Raw genomic sequence first — 23,631 nt, forward strand, 5'->3', positions numbered from 1 at the left:
TCCTTTTGGTTTTTACCTTGTCAATGGTAGCTAGGGATAGGTAATAAATGCTGGTCCGGTCAGCGATAACCGGTGATTTTTCTAGTCATTCTGCGAATGACGAGAAAATACCTAAGTTCATGTCTCACTGAAATACCTTGCAACCATGTCGATGTGAATCTTTTTGTTAGTCTAGAAATGTTCTGTTAGCTGGATGCTGATCTACAACTTATCAAGATGATGTGTGGTTTCAAGGGCTGTTAGGGAAGAGTAACTTTTAAAGAATATTAGGAGGAAGACTTCAGAGGTATTGCTGCGTGGTCTCGTGATGTCTTCGGAGTCAGTACTGATCTACTTTTCCACTTACGAAGCATTCAGTTGCTGTTCTTTAATTAATTAATACAATCTTTGATTTGTAACATCCCATTGCTAGCTCAGTATGAAAACTGACCTGAATTCTTTATAAAAGCACAAGATCCCCAATCATTCTGCTTGACTTGCATTTAAATTTGCATTCATATGCTGTACTTTGTATAATGTGGCATAATGGATGCCTTCCCTTTTGTTAAGTACTACCGGAATGTTGTTTTCCTTTCCCTTTGCGCAACCTGAAAGGGGCCAAACGGGGCACAGTTAAAATGAAAATCCTTATGTTCACCCAGTTATTTGCAGCAGTGCCTGTATTAAGGTAGCTTTAGTCATTGTAGAGGAAACTGATAAACCGGGTTACAATATTCATTTGTATTGAAATGTAAAATAACTTTTTGGTGGGTGTAGTAAGAGGTTGGTCTTCCTGCTGTTTCCAGTCCAGCAAATTACTACTTCCAATATGTTTTCTAGCAGGCTTCTCTGGAAAATGATCTTGACAATCTTGGTAGAGGACGGAGGGTTGATGGTGCCACGCCTGCTCGTGTCAACATCTCCAACAGCAACTTGCCAAATACTATGACTGTAAAGCAGCACGTTGATCTGACAGTACAGAATGAAGCTTCCTCCCAGGTCTCTGCTTTAAGTATTTGCGAACATATCAACATGCCCACTTTGCTTGTTGCTTTTGTGTTTTCCAAATCATTTTTTTAAACCATTCCACTTGACATTTGGTGATTTCACTTCTTAGCCCATCACTCTGTTAACATACATGCATTTTTGTTAAGAATTCAAAGTCGATCTGCATTTATAAGTGTTTACTAATGGCTAACCTTTGAGCAACCTGCTTTTATAATAGAAACATTAATGTTTTGATCCTATCCTCTATATAGATATGATGTCATTTCAAATGCCATCATGTCGTGTCTGGGCAGATTGCTTGTTGCTTCAGAGATGGTACAGAGCTGAATGCTATTTACGTCATTTTTTTGTTATAGTTAACTCCAAAATGAGATTTAGTTTGGGAGTGCAGAAGACAAGTGAAACCTTGGTAGTGCTTAATGCATTCACTGTAGCTTTGGGTAATTCCGAGTGACCTAATATTCTCTACTGCTTTCCTTTTTCTCTTGGCCTGTTAACTGATACCCTCTACCCTGATCTAGCAGTACATATGGAAAGATTATCTATTGGCAAAATTATTTCAAGTAAACTACTGGTGAGGGAGAACTTTCTTTTGTGCCACCTAAATTTTTAAAACTGTTTGCCTCACCAGATAACCCTGGCTGGAGAAGAAAATCAACCTGAAGAAACCCGGTATGTGAACACCTGGAGACTCCGCTCGCGCGCTCTCACGTCTGTTACTGGGCAATGCAATCCAGTTGTACTCAACTGTACAATGGCAGTGTTCTTTTCACTAGTTTTTCAGTGAAGTGTAATGGTCTCAGCAGTGGGGATTTTTTGGTTTTTTCAAATTTTGTATTGACTGCTGAGTGGATTTGAAAATGGAAGGAGGTTAGGGGACAATTTATGATTAATGGGGTGTGACACATGAATAATATTAAAGCAGAGTGGCCTGTACATCATGCATGATCAGAACTGATTTGCTAGTTAGTTTCACTGGCTGTTTTGAAGATTTTAAAATTGACCTTGATTATGAAAGTAGTTCAGAAGAAACCTTCTTGTCTACCTTTTGGCTCATTGCTTACTACTGTTTAGGGGAATGTTGTACCTAGGCTTGCTCTTTGTCAGCAAGAGTCAATCCATTCAAGTCTACTCCTGTTCTCTTCACATGTAAGTTTTCTTTTGGGATTAAGAATTCCAGCTGATTTAACTTGTCCTAGCCTCTGTGTCTAAGGAGGTAATGATCATTTTTGACCAGCTAACAGACCTTAACCCTGGGACCACTATAGTTCATTATTTGGAAAAAAGATTGCTAAACCATTGAAAATGATTTTATTTTTGTTTTCCTCTGCAGAGGCGTCTCCTCCACAGAGAGTCTTCGACAGTTGTCCACTCAGTTAAATGGCCTGGTGACTCAGGTAAGGCTGTTTGCTAAAGATTGCATGTCTAAAATGTGAAAACAGGCTTCGTTTCTTTTCATTAACCGTTGCAAATGTGTTGAGCACTGTATGCGCCACGGTAAGTATGCAGGGGGTCCTTCAGAATAAACTGCTCTCCATTCAGTTGGTGTGATCTTTGATCCCTTTGCCCAAGTGGTTGGGCTGGACTCAAAATAATGGCAGAATGAAATTGATCAGATCTCCAGCTTCATTTTTGTTTGGATTCCTGGATCAAGTAGAAGGCCAGGTAAAGTCACCATAGTCCCTGCAGGGGTCATAGGGCTGCCATCTTATTAGACGGCTGGTAGTGGTTGAACCTGAGGGTCACTGTGCCTCAGGGGAAAGGTTAAGAAAGAAAGCCTTTTGTGGTAAACCTGAGCAAGTGTGGGAATTGAACCCGTGCTGTTGGATCATTCTGCATCACAAACCAGCTGTCCAGCCAACTGTCAAAAATGACTTCACCGCAAAAGTGCAGAAGGATTTCCTCATGCATTGCCCCTTTCTGTTTTAATCTTCCCCTCCAATATTTTCAAGATTTTGATGCTAACGCTCTACCTCTCTGTACCCATGTCCCACTTCCACCTAAACTACCATTGGGTCTGTGAATTTGCTTGTAGGCTTCTTCTCACTGTCCTTCTTACTAACCACGTCTCTGTCTTAGCCTCACTGTTTTGCAATTCGGACATATGGCTATGTTTTGTTATTATTTTTCCCAGGCCTGTGAACCGATGAAAATACCATGCTGCAGAGAAACACCATTTACGTAACCTCAGCAGTCAGTTAAACCCGCCCGTTCTGTGGGTATTTATACATTGTGGAAGTCTTGTATTGACTGATGCAATAACCTATACATCCTGACAATGTAAATCGTGTCTGTTTTCTAAAAAAAATCCAAGCTTCTGTCCATGTGACATATAACAGAAAATATTGGACCTGCAGAATTTTATCAATTTACATTTGAAAGAAAGCTCAGAGTTCAGGCTAGCATGGAAAACAAAATAGAATTCCGCCTGGGAACCCTGCAGCCATATGGTATCAATGTGGACTTCACCAGTTTCAAAATCTCCCCTTCCCCCACTGCATCCCTCAACCAGCCCAGTTCATCCCCTCCCCCCACTGCACCACACAACCAGCCCAGCTCTTCCCCTCTACCCACTGCATCCCAAAACCAGTCCAACCTGTCTCTGCCTCCCTAACCGGTTCTTCCTCTCACCCATCCCTTCCTCCCACCCCAAGCCGCACCCCCAGCTACCTACTAACCTCATCCCACCTCCTTGACCTGTCCGTCTTCCCTGGACTGACCTATCCCCTCCCTACCTCCCCACCTACACCCTCTCCACCTATCTTCTTTACTCTCCATCTTCGGTCCGCCTCCCCCTCTCTCCCTATTTATTCCAGTTCCCTCCCCCCATCCCCCTCTCTGATGAAGGGTCTAGGCCCGAAACGTCAGCTTTTGTGCTCCTGAGATGCTGCTTGGCCTGCTGTGTTCATCCAGCCTCACATTTTATTATCTTAGACAGTAATCTAGCTGTGGGTTTTGAGTGAGTGACTACTCGACCTGCACTTTGAACTTCTAAATTAGATTTTCACATTGCAATCCACTGTTTCCTCTCCATGATTGTTGGTTTGTGTTCCAGTTATAGATAAATTACCCAAAGACTATGCAATCATCTGAGGGTACTGTCTAACCAAAAAAGTTTCACTGAATTTCAGGAATTTAAATTATACTCTGATCATCTAAGTTCTCTCCCTCGACCCCTCTTTCCCCCTTTTTAAGATGTTCCTTAGAGTTTACCTCTTTGGTCAAGATTTTGAGCACTTGCCTCTGTCAAATTTTGTTCCATGAAACTGCGAATCACTTTGAGGTCGCCAGAAGTCCCACAGTAGTAGGTTGTCACCTGACGAAGGAGCAGCCTTTTGGACTATAACCATGTGTCATGTGTCCACTCCTGTCCAACATCGGCACCTCCATATCACGGCTGTCACCTTGAGATATTTTGCTATATTAATGGAGATTGCTGTAAACATCAACTAACTTGTTAAATTTTGTTTCTAATTTCCTCACTTAGACCACTTTTATGAATGGTGAAAGTGCAGCCTGTACCATCAGTCCAAGTGAACTAGAGGTAAGGTGATAAGTGAAGAATGTGCCAAGAGTATGACTTTACTGTAGGAAATAAATGTTAATGTACGGTTCATTTTAAATATATCACTTGTTGCATTTTACTTGTATGGAGTGGCACTTTTAACATGGCTGTGTTTTCTCACAGCTTTGTATGTTTGTAGGGCTTCTCTCGATCTAAATACATTTTTAACACTCTGGTCATGTGTACAATGTGACTATTGAGATTTAAAATGGTTTAGTTTTCCTACAGGGTGGACAGTTGTAAAACTGATGATCAGTTTTACAAATTTGCTTTCATCAGCTGTACCAATCTTAATGCATAGAGGGGTCTTGACATGAGTAGACTTGCGTTAATGTGGCCTCATCAATGTGTATAAATTGCTTTGGTCCTGACAAATTTTGTGTATTCTGCTGGTCTGTTTTTTGTTTTGTTTTTCTTATCCTGCTTCTCCACCTTGGCATAATTTTTTTGCTGCTGTTCCTGAAGCCTGACATTTCCTAGCTGGTGTTCTGTTTGCCCCCATTATTGGTGAGTCTTTGTTTTGACAGGCCTCAGTGTATGGCACCCACAAGAGTTGGGTAATGGTGGCAGGGAAGCTGCTACTTATCCCCTTCAAACAACCACCTCAACCAACTGAGTTTGAACCCAAAAAATGTGAACTCAAGGATCTAAGATAACAAGGCGTACAGCTGGATGAACACAGCCAAGCAGTGTCAGAGGAGCAGGAAGGCTGACATTTCGGGCCTAGACAAGCCGCGGGAGCCCCAGGGAGAGTTCTCTTTTCTTTGTGAAGGACAGGGCACCCTGGAATAGGTTCACCCCAAGAGAGGGGCCCGTGGAAGGGTCTAGGCCCGAAACGTGAGCCTTCCTGCTCCTTTCCTGTTTGGCCTGCCGTGTTCATCCAGCTCCATACCTTGTTATTTCAGATTCTCCAGCATCTGCAGTTCCTACCATCTCTAACTCAAGAACCTAAGTTTGTACAGCTCCATTTATCAGGGAGTCAATCTGAGATATTATAAAACCGAGAAGTGTTGGAGAAACCCAGCGGACCTGGCAACATTGTGGAGAGACGAACAGTGTTAACGTTTTGAGTCCAGTATAACTCCTCCTCTGCTGAATCCTTTACTAACTTCCATTCAGAAGAAGACTCCTGTCAGACTCAACAGTAAGCCCATTTCTCTCTCCACATGCTGGCACACCTGCTGAGTTTCTTCAGCACTTTGTTTTTATTTCGGATTAACAGCTCTGCAGTATTCTGCTTTCATTATCAGTTTGTGACAGTTGCTTGATGATTGAGCACATAGACATGGACATTTTTTTCCAGTTGATTTCAGCCAGCATGTGAGCTGTTGGAAATGAGATCAGGTGCTGATGTTAAAATATTTCTCTGGGCTTGAACTGCAGCATTCAAGTTATTTTTGTTTTTGTTCTTGAGGTTGCTGCAATGCTAATTGGTCATATTTGCTGGGGAGAGAAATGAATTCTAACTTTATAGCATCTCTGCATCAGTTATATAAATTTCTTTTAGTTGTGATTATACATGACTAATGTGGCCTATGTATGAGTGTGACTTGTGACTAAATAAAAAGTAAATGAAATTGTATCTTGTGTTGAAATTTTAGCGTGCAATCCTGGCTTCTGCCACCATTGACATTGCTTAGATGCCTGTGCTTTCATGTATGTTCTTATGGGATAACCTCATGCGTTGCTAAACATATTGGTCATTCACAAATATCTTTGGCTATATCTAAGATGTAAAAGGTTGTTATTAAGTTAATTACTTCATGTGCAATGTACTCTAAGTTCTAATCCTAATTTATATTCTAAGTTAAAAGCTATAAATTTCTACAGCAGTTCAGAACTTTAGCTCTGCTCATCCCCTTCCCCTCCCAACCCTGCTCTAAAATTTCCTCCCACACCAAGTGAAATGGAGAAGTCCTGTATCCCTATTTGTGCTTCAATGGGGATAATGTCCTATTAACTAGATCCTAATACCTATTACCTCTATTCAAAAATGGTGGTATTTGATAATTTGTATCTTGCACAAGCTTTTAAATACTTTCACTATTTGTAAGCAGTCCTGTTTAAATTTTGGTTCGACCTGTTGCACATCGCCAGAGATTTAAGAAATTTCAATGGGTGAGTTTTGAGTTCAAAGAATTTCGTGTAGACTGGAATAAAGATTTAATTTGAGTTTTGATTTGCTATTTTAAAAGGCAATGCACAATTTTTACAGCTTTGCTATACAATCCTGGCAAAACTTGTACGAACTAGACAAACCTACTGGATGTTCAGACAAACCATTCAGACAAAATTTTATTTTTAATATTCGTCTTTTAAAACCTTGGATAAGGCATTTATTTTGTGTTTTAGGATACCATTGGATGCCAAACAGTGGTGGTAATGTTCACCATTAGCCGTCTTCCTACATCAGGAATGTCAAAAGTGAATATTTGTTGGGAGCACTGAAATCTCAGAACCAAATGCTTGGTTATTTGTGGCCTCTACACCTGTCTTCACAAATGCAGCACATGCAGGCCTCAGCTGTGTTGTGTGTTGGTTCAGGATTAAGCCAGAAATGTGGAAATTTTTTTTTGTTGCCCTCTTCTGTTAAGATTGAAAGGAAATGTTCTGTTGTTGTGAAATCTTTTAAAATTGAATGAAAGTCAAACGCTGCCCCGGTGATGAATTACTGGAATATCTTTACTGGTTGATTAATACCATCCCCACAGATCTGTCCAGGTGTATTATACATTGCCTCCAGAAGATAAATAGTTGTGTCCACCCATAAAATATGTTCTGAATTGAAAGAGGAGCTGGTTGACACACCATGAGTCTTTCTTGAAGCGTCTTTCCACTGACCTCATTGACCTTTATTCTGAAGCTTCTGATAGCGCTCTGCTGAAACGAGAAGAATAAATGTTAAACCAATAAGACTTAGTGAAAGCCTGAATGAAAACTGGGTATTTAATGCTTTTCCAAATAATTCAGGTAAAATCTTAATTTTTTTTTCCTTCCCATCATCAATAAAATAATGAGCTATGTTTGTTAACCATACTATTGATGAAAGTACGGAAGAAACAACTGGAGTTGGCCATTTCACTCCTTGAGTCTGCTCTGCCGTTCTTAAAGATCATTGCTGATCTGCCCCAGGCCTCAACGTTCCTTTTGTGCCAATTCCTCATCGCCCTCAATTCCTGTATTTGAAAAATCCATCTACCTGTTCAAATACTTTGTGATCTAACCTCCAAATGGTCCAGGATCGAGAATTCCAGGCATTTATTACCCTTTTGAGAGAAGAAAAGCTTTGCCCCTCCAGCTTTAGATGAAAGTTAAAGAAGGGCACAATTTCCCCAAATCACTGTTTCCCCACTAGTGGAAACCTTTTTACCAACACCTACCCTGTCAAGTCCCTTTCAGAATCTTGTGTTTTGATATTGCCTCGCACCGGTGTCGTGTTCAACCTAAGGTTACTTATCAGCTTCCCAAAGCTCTAACTAAAATGGGGAAACCTGAGGCTCGGGACTGTCTTCAATTCTTGACAGGAATTTCTCAGTTTCGGTTAAACCCTTTTCAAATTCTGAAACTTCAGAATATTTTACAGACATGTCTTAAATTTCAGTTTAATTTGAACTGATGGGTAGTTGAGATGATTTTTCAGGCCAAAGATGTTCAAAAGCTGATTTGAATTAAAATGAGCAGAGGCTGTAAATTAAACAGAAACTTTGAAAAGCAGACCCCTTTGATGAAGTCAATAACTATATTTTAGTGTCAAGAATTAAAAGTAAAGGTGGAATGTCCTGTAAAGCCTAAAGATTTCATGGAAGGATGGATGCAATTTCATTTACTTTTTAAGCATGCATTGATTAAAAATCAACTATACCTCACCTTTTAAATTAATTAATCTTCTTTTCATTTTTGTTTCTCTACTTCATTCTGTGCATGTGCACAAAGGCACGAAACCAAGAGTTGACTGTAGCACTTGACTCCAGCAATTTGACAAATAGAGAACAAAGTGAAAAGATAGAAGAATTGGTAAGGGAATGTGGAATTCGATGTAGCAGTGTACCATATTATCACTTTGTTAGGCAGCCTGTTAAAAGATGTTGATCAGTTATCATCAGATTAAATATACCAAGGAGGGAAATCAAGTCTTGGCTGGTGTTATGAATATTTCTTTAAATGAGTGTTTGGTCCAAACTCCGAAAGGTATTGAAAGAGGGACATAAGTGTCTGTCTGACATGCATCTATCTCATCTGGAATGGGTGTGTTCTCAAAAATGAAATGCAGCGTGAGTAAGTTTGGGTCCCGACCTGAAACATCAGTTTTCCTGCTCCTCTGATGCTGCCTGGCCTGCATTGTTCCTCCAATTCAACACTGTATTGTCCTGGACTCCAGCATCGGCAGTTCTTACTTTCTCTAAGTTTACCAGTGGATGTTCTGTAGTTAACTGATTTACTGTATGACCTGTTGGGAAACACCCCTGCTTTATTTGCCTCGTTAACTTCCTGAAATCACAATTGCAGGTTCTTGGGCCTCTGTGTGGACATGAAGCAATGACCCTCTGGAGATTGACTGACTTAATCAAGTCTTGGAAAATAAAAATTTGCAGAGGATTGCTCTTTCTTTGTATGGTTTAGAAAATCTCAAGCCCTATGTGAAATGCACTGTAGCTGAATTTTTTTTAATCCTTTCATGGGATGGGGGTGTCACTGGCTAGGCCAACATGTATTGCCCATCCCTAATTGCCCAGAGGGCATTTAAGAGTCAGCCATATTGTTTTGGGTCTGGAGTCACATGTTGGCCAGACCAGGTAAGAACGGCAGTTTTGTTCCCTTGAAGGGGTTAGGAAACATTTAGTATTTCCAATAATTGACAGTTGATTCATAGTCCTCCTTAGACTATGAATTCCACATTATCAATTCAAATTCCCCTATCTGCCATAGTGGGATTCGAAACTAGAGCATTTTCTGGATTAACAGTTCACCACCATCGTCATGGTATTAAAATCGGCAACAAATGCTGGCCTAACCAGCAACATGTACATCCCTAGGAACAAATTTTAAAAATAAAAGCTGGATTGTTGCACCATGTATGTGTGTAATATTCACTGTAGGTACAGCATTTGCAAGAAATACAGCAGCCAGTTCATGCATGGAGTTCCCACAAACAGCACTGTGATAATCAATTTTGATGTTCAAAATATCATTACTCTCCAGCTGTTCATTTGAATTTGGACCAATGAACTTTTACGTCCCCCTCCCCTGAGGGGGCACATGTTTAATCTGAAAGTCTGCCTCTCATCTAGTGTAACACTCACTCTGCACTGCACTGGATAGTCAGTTAAGGTGGCCAACTTGGTTAAAAACAGGGGACACTTTGACATGACTATGGGGTGGTGTTCCTACAGAGACTGAAGTTGGCAAAACCTCATGCACCAGTGTGTGTTGCGCATGCATCAAAATCAAAAGTTGTCACTAGAGTCACTCCTATCCAGGACACTCGGGCACCCTAATGTTGATCTAGATTTCTCTTACTCAAGTGGAAAAGTGGCAGTCATATCTAGCATCTACAAGATGCACAGCACTAACTCTCAATTGTGTCTTCCAAATTCTGACATCCACCACCAAAAAGGATGAGTGAATAAAATTTCTTGCAAAGCACAATTAGCAATATGCAGTTACATTACTGGGAAACACAGCAAGATTGTATGTCTTGTTCCAAATCATGATGAGCCTCAGTCTTAGATTTGCATTGTTAAACAGCGTTGCCAGGTTGGGACTTAGTTCCTGTTGGCATCTCTGCAGAAGCCTGTGATCTTTATTTCATATCAATGTTTTACCATTTAGAAAGTTGAGCCCTACTTTTTGTTTGTGATGTTAACTGATCAACTTCTTGGTGTCTTTGAATTTTCAGACCACAAAAGAGCTGCATGGAATGTGTTATATTTTTATGTGCATGACTCTCATACATTGCATGATTGCTCCAACTCTAAACTAATTCCTAACTGTCACCTATAAACTAGCTGCAATTGTTACTCTTTTTCACCTGGAATGCGTACAGTATTTGATATGAAAACAGACCCCTTGCTTAAGGAGATAATGGGGACTGCAGATGCTGGAGATTCCAAGATAATAAAATGTGAGGCTGGATGAACACAGCAGGCCAAGCAAACTTAGTCCGTTTTAAGAGCTCCCCTTTCTATTATTCATGAATCTGTGTAAATATGACAGGTGACAGCACACCTTCAAAGTTTGGAGTGCAGGGAAGAACACAACCATTTGTTTTCACGAACTGGCAAAGCTCCAGTTACTACTCTCAGCGAGAGACAGAAAATGCTGTTTTCAAACAATGTTGTTGTAAGTTTCATTACCAAAAGAATGAGCACCAACTACCAATCCTTCAAAAAATTTTCCTCTCCCTCAAATCAGTGCAGCACAAAATTGACTGCATCAGGTGTAAAACTGACCAAACTTCACATTCAGGCTCAGACTGGCCTTCCCAAAATTGTACTTTGCTCTCTCCATCCACATCCAGATCACCCGAGGTTAAAACTAAACCCAGCTACTCCTTTAGTGATCAACCACTTCCTCCAACCTTTCTTTCTCATTCCCTCCAAATGAAACACCAAGAATCCCAAATCATCAAGAATGCAACTATCTTGAACAGGTTCTCACTTCCCTTACTGCCAGGCTTAATCCAAATCACCACAGTCCTACAGTTTCTTCACAAAAATATCCTGTTGTTAATCAGACTACGCAAGACCAGAAGAAATAGGAACTGGAGTAGGCCATTCAGACCCACAAGCCTCCTCCGCTGATCCAATCAAATGGTGATCTGACATTGCCATAACCCTCGACCCCCCCCTGACTGAACAAGAATCTACCTCATTTAAATACACACAAGGATTCTGTCCCCACAGCTCTTTGTAACAACGGGTTCCAAAGACACTCAAGCCATAGAAGTAAATCCTCCTCAGCTCAGTCATAAATTGGCGACCCTTTATTCCAAGACCATGTCCTCTGGTCCTATACTCTTCCAAGGGGAGAGCCATCATCTCCATTTACCCTGTCAAGCTACTTAGGAATGCTGTACGGCTCAAAGTGATCACCTCTCATTCTTCTGAATTCCAATGAGTAGAGACCTAACCTGTTTAACATCTCTTCAGAAGAGGATCTTGCTATAAAAGGGATCATCCTAGTGAACCTTCTCTGAACTACCTCTAATGAAATACATTTCCTTAAGCAAGGGTAATAAAATGTGAGGCTGGATGAACACAGCAGGCCAAGCAGCATCTCAGGAGCAGGGCTGTGGGGACAGAATCCTTGTGTGTATTTAAATGAGGTAGATTCTTGTTCAGTCAGGGGGTCGAGGGTTATGGCAATGTCAGATCACCATTTGATTGGATCAGCGGAGGAGGCTTGTGGGTCTGAATGGCCTACTCCAGTTCCTATTTCTTCTGGTCTTGCGTAGTCTGATTAACAACAGGATATTTTTGTGAAGAAACTGTAGGACTGTGGTGATTTGGATTAAGCCTGGCAGTAAGGGAAGTGAGAACCTGTTCAAGATAGTTGCATTCTTGATGATTTGGGATTCTTGGTGTTCCATTTGGAGGGAATGAGAAAGAAAGGTTGGAGGAAGTGGTTGATCACTAAAGGAGTAGCTGGGTTTAGTTTTAACCTCGGGTGATCTGGATGTGGATGGAGAGAGCAAAGTACAATTTTGGGAAGGCCAGTCTGAGCCTGAATGTGAAGTTTGGTCAGTTTTACACCTGATGCAGTCAATTTTGTGCTGCACTGATTTGAGGGAGAGGAAAATTTTTTGAAGGATTGGTAGTTGGTGCTCATTCTTTTGGTAATGAAACTTACAACAACATTGTTTGAAAACAGCATTTTCTGTCTCTCGCTGAGAGTAGTAACTGGAGCTTTGCCAGTTCGTGAAAACAAATGGTTGTGTTCTTCCCTGCACTCCAAACTTTGAAGGTGTGCTGTCACCTGTCATATTTACACAGATTCATGAATAATAGAAAGGGGAGCTCTTAAAACGGACTAAGTTTAATAATGGCAAACAATTTTTCGAGTACATTTTTAAATTGTTGAGGATTCCTGTGTTTGAGTGTGCATAGAAAGCAGCTTTGAAATTTGCTCTGCCATGAAAAGTAGATATCTCCTTGAATATTTCTCAAACTCAAAATTTTAACGCAAGCAGTTATGTTTCGGTGACTTAGTGCTTGTTTCTGTGCGTATTGTTAGAAATGCGTTTTAATGTCATGTGTTAGTGGTTGCTGTGTTCTTTTACTTATTGGAATACAGGAGAACAAGTCAACAGGTTAGTTTTGATATTTTACAGTATTTCACTACTTTTTTTTAATCTCACAGGAAAAACACATTCAGGAACTTAAAAATCAGCTAGAGAAGGTAAAACTAACATTCAAAACAACTTTTCTGTTCAGTGCATTCTGGTTTTGCCAAATTTTGTTACTTGGCTTACCTCCAGTTGGTAAGATTTACTCGCTGTCTGCCCCCTCCCAATTCCTTCCTGTGGGGTTTGGGTCAATTTCCCTCCTCACTGTGCCCTGTCCCATTTGTAAAGTGCCACCTTTTGCATTCTGTTGAGACCTTTTTACATTATCCTGGCATCAATGTTAATTTCCCACAGAAGTAGTAATTTTGAAGTGAACATCCTTTCAGAAGCCCACTAAGCAAGTACACTGAAGTGTGCTAGGACTACACACAGCATTACATCTTGAACTTCCAAGATACTTTTAAACAACCTGTTCAGAGATGTTACTATGCACCTCTAGAGGAGGTGGGACTTGATCCTGATCCGCCTCCACAAGAGCCCCGCAGTGTTGGCAATGTACTGATTTAATTGTATATTTTAGTGCAGATCACAAATAATTTAATTTGTTTCCGGGAATTGTGAAAGACACGCCACTCTGACTTGTAAAAGTAGTATGGGGTTGTCTGGTGGGGGGAGGGAAATGGGAGAGGCTAACGTTAGCTTACTGGGCAAACTGGGGCATTTCACTTTGCCTGAGTATCTCTGAGCCAGTTTTACAGCTCCTGACTACCATCCAATGGCCTTGACTTGAATGTACATGTAGGGGACAGTTAGCTCAGTTGGCTGGAAGGCTGGTTTGCAATGCAGGGTGATACCAACAGTGTGGGTTCAGTTACCGTAAAGGTCTCACCACCTCAATCTCTCCCTTCCCTGAGGTGTGGTGACACTCGAATAAAATCACTGCCAGTTCATCTCCCCATGAGAGAGAGCAGTGCTATGGCCTGTAAGGACTATGGCGCAATCTCCTTAAGATATAAGTTAGACTTCTGAAAATAGTTTAGATGTTTGCTTCATTTATTATGTTTAATTTGCACATTACTGGGTTGAGTATGACTGTGCTGAACTGTTGTACTGCCATCACTAATATATTAAAGTAAAACAATACAGTGTTAAATCTGTTACATTTAAAACTTATTCACCATGTGTGCTGTCTGTGAAATGATTTTGTTCTGCATTATCAGACATCTCTCTCTCTGCGCAGGAAAAGCAAGCTTTTGACCAGAAGTCCAACCAAAAGTGTGAATCCATGAAAGACCAGCTAAAAGTAAGTAGAACTAGTTGGACAGTTGGTACTCCTTTTGTTTTTCTCTCTCTCCCATCTCTTCTTGTCAAGACCTTAATGACACGCACTCATTTCTCGCTAAGTTAGTGTTCTGTGGGTATACATTAGTACTTGTGTCAATTTTACCTTGAGATTAGGATCCAAAGCAAGGTTTTGAATTTGATTCCCGCTTGAGAGCGTTGAACAGAATATCCTGGTATTGCTGTCTTTCACATGAGATTTTAAATTGGTGCCTCACTTGCCCATAAGGTGTCTGTTAAAGATCTCGTTGCATTGTCCACTTATTAACAGGGGCGAGGCCTTAGTGTTTTCACCAATATTTATTTTTCAATCAACATAAAGCAGATTTCTGATCATGACTTTATCGCTGAATGTGGGGCTATGTTCTGCAGAAACTGCCTTTGTTTTAGTGTATTTTGTAACACTGCGAGATAATTCATTCTCTTCCATCTCTCTACCCGCGCGCGCCCCCCCCCCCCCCCAAAAAAAAATATCCAACCCACAAACAACACTGAGATTGTAGGAACTGCTGATGATGGAGTCTGAGATAACAAGGTGTGGAGCTGGATGAACACAGCAGACCAGGCAGCATCAGAGGAGCAGGAAAGCTGACGTTTTGGGTCTGGACCCTTCTTCAGAAATGGGGAAGGGGGCTCTGAAATAAATAGACAGAGGGAGAGGCGATGATGGAAGATGGACAGAGGAGCGGATAGGTGGGAGAAAAGACGGACAGGCCAAGGAGGCGGGAATGAGCTGGGCTGGTCTTGGGATGAGGTTGGGGGTTTGGGAAATTTTTGAAGCTTGTGAAGTCCGCATTGAGACATTGGGCTGCAGAGTTCCCGAGTAAAATGAGATGCTGTTCCTCCAGACTTCGGCTGGCATCATTGTTGCACTGGAAGAGGTCTAGAATGGACATGTCATCGAAGGGGTGGGTGGGGGAGTTGAAGTGGTTTGTGACTGGGAGGTATAGCCATTCATCACGTACCAAGCGTAGGTGCTCCACGAAGCGGTCTTCATGCCTTCACTTGATGTCCCCCATGTAGTGGAGGCCACAACAGGAACAGCGGATACAGTATACCACATTAGCAGATATGCAGGTGAACGTCTGTTTAACGTGGAAGGTTTTCTTGGGGCCTGGGTTGGTGGTGAGGGGGGTGGTGTACAGACAGGTTAGCACTTTTTTCTGCGGTTGCAGGGCAAGGTGCCGGAGGTGGTGGGGCATGTGGAGCGAACGAGGGAGTTACAGAGAGCGCGGTGCATCTGGAAGGCAGATCGGGGTGGGCGGAAGGAAAAATGTCGTTGGTAGTGGGGTCAGATTGCAGCTGGTTGAAGAACTAGAGGATTTTGTGTTGAATCTGGAGGTTGGTGGGGCGATGTGAGGATGAGGGGAATTCTGTCTTTGTTATTGCAGTGAGGTGGTGTGAGGGATGCGTCGTGGGAAACGCAAGAGATGTGGCCATGGGTGTTTTTGACTACTGTGGAGGGGAAATTGCGTTCCATGAAAAATTCTTTTCTGTTCTCTTGTGACTTTCCTGCTTTCAAAAGTTTATAGCATTGCTGTTTTGATTGTAGGGCCTTCCTGCCATCCCAGTAGAGACCAGTTAATTCAGCTACAGATTTTCACTAAAACCTGAGATTACTGATTCAGAATTTAGCTAGTTGTCACATGAATCAAATGATAAATAAGGAAATTTTCAACCAGACTTTAAGAATTTTAGAAGAAAATTCTTATTAAATGATCATGGATATCAAAAGTTCACTTTTAATACCGGACTAGTGTGCTTGGATATTTTAATGAATAGGAGGACAACAGGCAATTAGCTGCATTAACATCCCTTCTATTTGCTACTTCATAAATTTTGTCAAACCTCTGCCAATATCACAAGTCATTTGACTTGATCTTGTCTGTTTTCTAAAACAGCTACTATTAGCTGGGCATACAGTACAATTATGTTTGTAGAGAAGCGAGGAGTAACTTGCATATCAGTCATGACTTTGAGTCTAAAATGTTGAACAGTTACCCTTGATAATTGTTATTCAGCCAATGTTTTTTGTATCATGTTGGTTCTTCACTTGAATCATAAATGGTCTGAATTATTTAATGATTTGCAGCTTCACGTAGACACCATTGAGATTTTGGTTTCTGAGAAATCGGAGTTGCAGTCAGCGCTGGCTCATGCTAAACAGATATTGCGGGGCAAAACAGGTAAAGTTTTTTTTGGTTAATTACCAATTTATCCACATGACTCTGGTACCAAATGTTGCTTTCATTAGGAACAGACTTCAAACAAAGGAAAGACTAATACTGCAAAGTTCAAACTAATTTCTTTCCCCGCCCACAAAATCCATGCCTTCTGAAATCTAGGGTACCGTGGAAGGCTCATTGTAGTTATTTGAAACTGGAATGCCCAAATTTGCAAGTGTTGCAATGTTTTGCTTCATTTGCTGTGGGTTTTTGTTAGCAAGGAAAATGATTTCTCCGAACTATTGAGCTACATAGGGCAGTACCAGAATGAACAATTCTGGCAGAACAGGTTTTGTATGTCCTGACATGTACGGGAGCCTGAAACCAGGGTGTGTCCTGTACACATCTACAGAAATTAGTTGGGATCCATGTTGTCTATGAACGGAATGTAGACTAGTTTGCAGTATATGGGACTGAACAAAATTGCACCAAGGATTGCATGAGCTTGTTGGCCTATTGATTTTAAGTTGGTGCTGTCATTTGGCTTTGTGGTTCAGGACATACAACTTCTGGCTCCAAGGCAAAGGCTTTATGTTCTGCCTGCTTGCCACCCCCTCGCCAACCTTTCTCCAAAGGAAGTAGAGAGGACTCAAAGTCTATATTACAGCCCCAGAGCGCTGCAGGTGGGGTTGGGGTAGTATTTGGCAACCCTGGACAGAGACAGAAAAGGGATGTACTATCATTGTTTGGGGAGCACTCATCTCCTGAATCAGTATCACCTTTCTTGCCATCCCTTTTAAAAACTTTTAAAAAGCAACTGCTTCCCAAGCCAGCCACGTTATGCCATGGGCAGGCTAATACTGGTGGCATGCAATTTTGATACCATTTTCCTCCTATTTCCTCCTTTTTCTTTAAAAAAGAGACAGGATAACCCAGAAAACTACAGACCTATCAGCTTGACATCAGTAGTGGGAAAATTAATGGAGGCTCTAATACAGAATAAGGTAAATATACACTTAGAAAAATAAATTAAGACTAGACAATAAACATGGCTTTGTCAAGGACAGGTTATGTCTGATAAATTTAATGCAGTTCTTTGATAAGGTGATACAGGCAGTAGATGAGGATATTGTTGTAGAAGTTGTACATTTGGACTTTGAGAAAGCATTTGATGTGGTGCCACACGACAGTTCAGTTAGCAAGTTAGAAATTTTTGGGATTGATAGGTGCTTGGCAACATGGTTTAGAAATTGGCTAAAGGATTGGAAACAAATTGGTGCAGATGGGCATCCTCCGATTAGAGATGAGTTGAAAGTGGTCAGGAATCCCCTGCTTTTTCAGATTTGTAGGTTAACTTGCCTCCTGTCCCTTCTTTAAATCTCTCTTCTGTCACCTTAGTCTTGAAACCCCGGATCCAAGGGAAAAGGCAACTAGCACTGACTCTGTCTATACCCCTCGTTATTTTATAAACTTCTATCAGGTTGCCCCTCAAACCTCTATATTGCAGTGAAAAAAGCCTGAGCCTGTCCAGCCTTTCTTGAGAACTCAAATGTGTTATACCTGCAACATCCTGGGAAAGCTTTTCTGAATCCTCTCCAGCTTGATAAATATCCTTCCTATAACTGGGCGACCGGACCTGTACACCGTATCCCAGAAGAGGCCTCTGGAAAGTGTTGCCTGGGAGAGTGATGAAAGCAGATTCCAGAGGGGTCAAAAGAGGGCTACATTTATATTTGAAATGGATGAAGTTACAGGGCTATGGAGATGGGACTGCAAGTGTGCTAGCAGGGAGGCTCTTTTTGGGAGCCAGTACAGAGACAATGGGTGGAAAGGATTCCTCCTGTACTGTAAATTTCTAAGACTATTCAGTTGTCTGATAGAGCCCTTTTACTTTGTTAAGGGGTGGCAAGCATGTTGGGTTGGGCACCTGCCCTATTATACTCTGCCCTGCAAAGCATGCGTGGAAAATCCAATTTCAGGACCTTTTGGCCACGGATGGAGTGCTCATGGTACTGATTGACACATAAGTAGCTTTTAAATCCTTCCAACACTTTTATTTTCCTGAAGATGGGGAAACTGTGCATAAAGATGCAAAACAAATGATGGCTCCATACCTGCTGTATTTCCTCAAATGGATATACGTCACCACTGCAGTTGCTAATACAAGTTATTGACAGGTTGCCTTCCACATATGCAGTATGGCTCCCATCCTCCTACATTTGCACAGGACTTGTAGCACACAAATGGCCCAGTGTCTGGTGTTGATGCCTCTTGTAGCCTCTTCCAGTCATCATCTTTCTAACCCCTTCCCTTTCCTCCACTGCTTATCAAGCTTCCTCTTAAATGTATTCATGTTATTTATAAATTGGACACCAGGATGTGCGCCCTTCTTAAAAGTATAGTTTGGCCGATGTTTAATGCGACTCTTTATCAGTTTTCCTGCCATTCAGTTGTTATCCTTGTGGAAATGAGCCTCTTTTTTATTAATGGCTTTGTTAAACTGTGTAACTATTTTAGTGATTTATGCATCTGCATCTCTTTATCAGCTGTTAATTTTCAACCTTTTGCCTCCCTATCCTTCCCAAAATGTAGCGCATCTTTCATTCTACAAATTTATTAATGTGTATTTTGTCACATTGCTAAAAGTGTGACATTGTTCTCTGGTGCTTGTAGAAAGCTATCATCCACCTCCAAGAAATCTGTTATGGTTATTGAATGGCATTGAGGCATCTGGAGAGATTTCTGGTCTCGAACTGTCTGTGCTGCTTTTTGTTACAACCTAGTCACAGATTGTTGGAAGGAGAAGGAGCTGCTTGAGAAAGCACAATAAAGTAAATATCTCTGAAAAGTAACGTTTAACCCTCAAATAGTCTCACCTAAAACAGATGGCCTGGTCATTGTCATATTGCTTGTCAGACCATGCTTTGCTTAAATCAGCAGACAGAATTCCTGCAGTATTATGAGAAAAAATTGTAATTTCTTCAAAATATCTGCAAAATTTCTAGTTTTGTTTTCAAAATGACATAATCTTTTAAAAGATTATATCAATTGTCAAGGGATCAAGCATAATTTTCTTTAATAAATAGTACCAATCCACTTGACTTGGCAGCCCTTGACCTGGAAACAGTATCACAGGAAGAAAGTTGAGACCAAAAACCATATGGCCAGGCAGAAAAGAGCTAAAACATAGGAAGAGGTGTATTCAGAAGGTGCTCTGTGTATAATGCAATCACCAAGGACAGAAAACTGAAGACAGGGTAAATCAGAGATTGACTCAGACAATGCGACGGTGGTTGTTTCAGTTTTGCTAGAGTTGACCAGGTTGTTCACCAGGCTCGAAGGGGTTGGATGTGGGAGACTTTCAGACATCTGCCCCAAGACTGTTGTGAACTGAAGACAAGAATGCTGTACAGGAATGTACTCTGTAGATATTTGGTATGTGTGGATCTCTGATAAAATACGGCTGCTGATGAATGTTGCTAGAGGGACAGATTAGTAGCAAAATGAGCTATTCTATCCATGTCCCAGAGCGGAGTTAGAGAAGTTGGGAGCTGCATGTGGTCCCACTTGCCTGCAGACTGTGATGTGATTGTGTAAGATTTAATCTCCTGAATTACTTAATTCATTGAAAATATCATTTGCCTGTTTATTCATGTTAAGTTTGCATTTGTTCTAATTTGCTTTCATGTAAAGGCTACAAAAGTGGAATCTTGTGGTTAACTTCATTCAGGTGAAGGATGCATTGTGAAGTTGATACTTTGACTTATGGTTCTCCAATGTGGATTGTAACTGTAAATGTGACCAAGTAAAACAGAGCTATCTTGGTGATAGCTTATACTGCTAATTGTCAACTTGTATCACGGCAGTAATTATACTTCATTGCAACTCTGACGGAATATTTCATTGATGGAAGTGGTATTGTTCGGGCAGGTGGTGTAAAATATCCCAGTTATTTATTTGGGGGTGAACTGTTGGTGCTGTTAGTGTCCTGATTTAAATATTTGTCCTGGACCCAAGTACAGATTAATTGGCAGTTCATCTTATTGCTGTTGCTGAGTTCTTGTGGCCAAATCCTGGTTGCTAAATTATGATACATTGTTGTACTGTTAAACACCTGAGGGCAAAATGAGACACGAAAGGCACTGTATAAGCAAGTTAAGCAAATTAATTGGTCCTTACTTCCAGCTGCATGCTTTCAAAGACCTCTTCTGCTTAGATACTGCACTACAGCATTGTTGGCTGGGATGAGGATAGTATGGAACTTCAAAAGGGGTGGACACATTGGGGTGGGCAAATAGATGGCAGATGAAATTTAGTAAACTAACAGGTACTACTGTGAAGTGTGAAGAAGCAGAGACCTGGGTTTTTATGTAGGTAAGATATTAAAGTGGCAGGGCAGATAATGAGAGATATTGATTAAAGATACAGTATTCTAAGCTTCATAAATAAAGGTGCAGAGTACAAGAGCAGGGAAGTTATGATGAACTTGTATAAACCATGTGTTAGACCTCAGCTGGAAAATTGTGTACAGCCCTGGCTGCCCCACTGTAGGAACAAAGTGAATGCATTGGAGAAAGTTGTTGACAAGAATGGTTTCAGCGAACCAGTTATGAGGAAACTTAAAAAAATTGAGACAGTTGGAAAAGCTGAGGAGGGAAATTCCAGAACTTTTTAATGAAAATCGTGAGGGATCTGGAGAGAGTAGTTAGGAAGATACTGTTCCCAATCAAGTGGATAAGGACCTGGGTTCACTGTTTTTAAAGTGCTTTGCAAAAGCAAGGTGAGAATCCTTTTCATACAAGAAATGGTTAGGGTTTGGAATGCACCGGCATTGAAAAGACAATGGATCAAATAACATTCTTCTACATAGTAACAATTTTGTGGTATGTCTGAATACAAATCTGCTTTTGTAATCTATTTGTTGTTTTGACCTGTCTCCTTTTTCTAGATGAAACGGGAGAACTCAATAGCAAGCTGAATGCTTCTACGCAAAGAGTGGCAGAACTGGAGCAAACTCTATCCAGCATTTCATCCCAACAGAAACAGTCTGATAAAGTAAATGACTAAATCTCTTTATATTACAAGAGCTGAGTTAATTATAGAAATAAAATTTTGCTGTTATATTTTGAAAGCATCTTCTGTTCACAGAATTACAAAGAGCTTGAAAAGGAGAGAGAGAATCTCAAACAAGAGGTGGACAAACTAAAGTGAGTGAGGGGGGGAAAAAAGTAATTTGTAATGTAAGTTTTAAGCCATTAATATATTTCTGAGAAAAGCTGAACTGAGGGATAAGCCAATGTTTTGTAAACTTGCAGTAAGATGAGTGAAGAGATGAGGCAACAGAACTCTGAGCTCTCGGAACAGTTGAGCTCCAAGGTATCAGAAAACGACTTGGTGAGGAGGAACATTCAAGAACTCCAGAAGAGACTGGAAATGGCAGAGTTGACAATTCAGCAGGTAGAACACCCTTTCTGTTAATATTTGTTTCCTTGACCTGGTTGAAGTGATCCACGGAGGTGGAACGCATATTGGCTTTTCTCTGGTTGAAATCTTGACTTTGTTACCTGGACTAAACAAAATTTAGTGACCTAACTGTTACTGCTGTGTCACCATATAGGAAAACTGTTTGTCCTTGTGAAACCAGTGGCCAACTCCCATGGGATGTAACTTGGTTTGATTCACTCCACGTCCTATTTTTATTTTATTCTGTATACCTTGTACACACAGAAGTACACGTGCAGATGTGAACATGCACTATCCAAACTCCTGTGGACAGGAGGAGACAGACGCCGTGTACATCTCAAGTGAATACTTGACCTGGTTAAAGCGATCCATACGGCAGCCCTGGAGATGGAGCATGTATCAGTTCCTCTGGTTGTGACCTTGATTCCGTTACCTGGCTGCCACCCCCCACCCTATAACCCTTGACTCCCTTGTCTATTTAACTCAACCCTGAATAAAATTCAGTGACCCAGTTGCGGAAGAGAACAGAGTGATGAACCTCAGGAAAATCTTCTCCTTGTCCCTGTGTTCTAAACTGCCCTCTTGCCCTTGTTTCTCCCACAAGAGGAAACATCCTCCCAGTATCCTGGGAATCAAATAGCTTTGGACAGGGCTTTAGCCTAGATAGTCAGAAGGGGTTATGGAGAGGGTACATGCAGGCTTACAGATCAAAAAAAATGGTAGTATTGTAAGACAGGTATTTGGATAATGATACCCAGAGTGGGACAGGAAAGGGACTGTGTACAAATTTTTTTTTAAAAAACCCAGCAACAATGGACAAGGAAAAATGGCAAAATTAATAGCTTTTCACTTGAATTCATATTATATTCAGAACAAAATAAATGAATTAAGGGCAGATATGGAGGCTAATGGGTATGGCCTTACAGTCATTAGAGATGTGGTTTTAAGGAAGGATGACTAGGGACACACCCATGTCCAATGAACATATTTTTAAAAATCACAACTGGAAACTAACTCACTCAAAGACAGTAGAAACTCTGGATGTGAGTTTGCTCGCTGAGCTGGAAGGTTCGTTTTCAGATGTTTCGTCACCATTCTAGGTAACATCAGTGAGCCTCCGAAGCGCTGGTGTTATGTCCCGCTTTCTATTTATCTGTTCAGGTTTCCGTGGGTTGGTGATGTCATTTCCTGTCCTTTTTCTCAGGGGATGGTAGATATGCTCCAAATCAATGTGTTTGTTGATGGAGTTGCGTTTGGAATGCCATGTAAGGTGCCTACAGACAATTCCTAGCAGTGACTTATTCCCCTTGTTATTTGTTACTTCCACCCATTTGGATTCCACTGCACCTTCTAATTCAAGACCATTTCTCATTATTGTACTTATTCCATCTCCTAATAACAAAGATACTCCACCACTGTTCCCTCGCAGGTTGCCTTTTCGAAAAGTCACACAGGTTGAGTACTTCGTTTCCAGTCGTAGATAACACAGTGTGGAGCTGGAGGAACACAGCACGTCAAGGACAAGCCAAACAGAGACATGCACGAGCATTCCAAACGGAACTCCGTCAACAAACCCATTCATTTGGAGCCCATCTACCATCCTCTGAGAAAAAGAACAGGGAATGACATCGCCAACACAAAGAAACCTAAGCAGATAAATAGAAAGCGGGACATAACACCAGCGTTTCATTGGAGGCTCACTGTTGCCTAGAATGGTGACAAAACGTCTGAAAATGAACCTTGCAGCTCAGCGAGCAAACTTACATCCAGAACCTCAGCCTGAGCTACAAATCTTGTCAAAACTTGCTAACAGTAGAAACTGCTGA

General features: G+C 41.1%; 1 protein-coding gene across 5 annotated transcripts in view; it reads left to right on the forward strand.

Moving 5' to 3' along the window:
* Positions 1 to 23,631, forward strand: part of golga2 (golgin A2) — a 79,182-nt gene that overhangs the window by 13,188 nt on the left and 42,363 nt on the right. For 2 of the 5 annotated variants that reach the window (XM_048558952.2, XM_048558955.2), the window contains 11 exons: positions 820 to 978; positions 1,619 to 1,659; positions 2,321 to 2,384; positions 4,475 to 4,531; positions 8,486 to 8,566; positions 12,911 to 12,949; positions 14,077 to 14,139; positions 16,270 to 16,363; positions 21,291 to 21,397; positions 21,491 to 21,549; positions 21,658 to 21,799. In XM_048558952.2, coding sequence (XP_048414909.2) covers positions 820 to 978; positions 1,619 to 1,659; positions 2,321 to 2,384; positions 4,475 to 4,531; positions 8,486 to 8,566; positions 12,911 to 12,949; positions 14,077 to 14,139; positions 16,270 to 16,363; positions 21,291 to 21,397; positions 21,491 to 21,549; positions 21,658 to 21,799 — 906 coding nt within the window. The remainder of the gene's footprint in view (positions 1 to 819; positions 979 to 1,618; positions 1,660 to 2,320; positions 2,385 to 4,474; positions 4,532 to 8,485; positions 8,567 to 12,910; positions 12,950 to 14,076; positions 14,140 to 16,269; positions 16,364 to 21,290; positions 21,398 to 21,490; positions 21,550 to 21,657; positions 21,800 to 23,631) is intronic. The other 3 variants (XM_048558953.2, XM_048558956.2, XM_048558954.2) reach the window with 2 other exon arrangements.

Source organism: Stegostoma tigrinum, chromosome 29 (assembly GCF_030684315.1).
Source record: "Stegostoma tigrinum isolate sSteTig4 chromosome 29, sSteTig4.hap1, whole genome shotgun sequence".
NCBI lineage: Eukaryota > Metazoa > Chordata > Chondrichthyes > Orectolobiformes > Stegostomatidae > Stegostoma > Stegostoma tigrinum.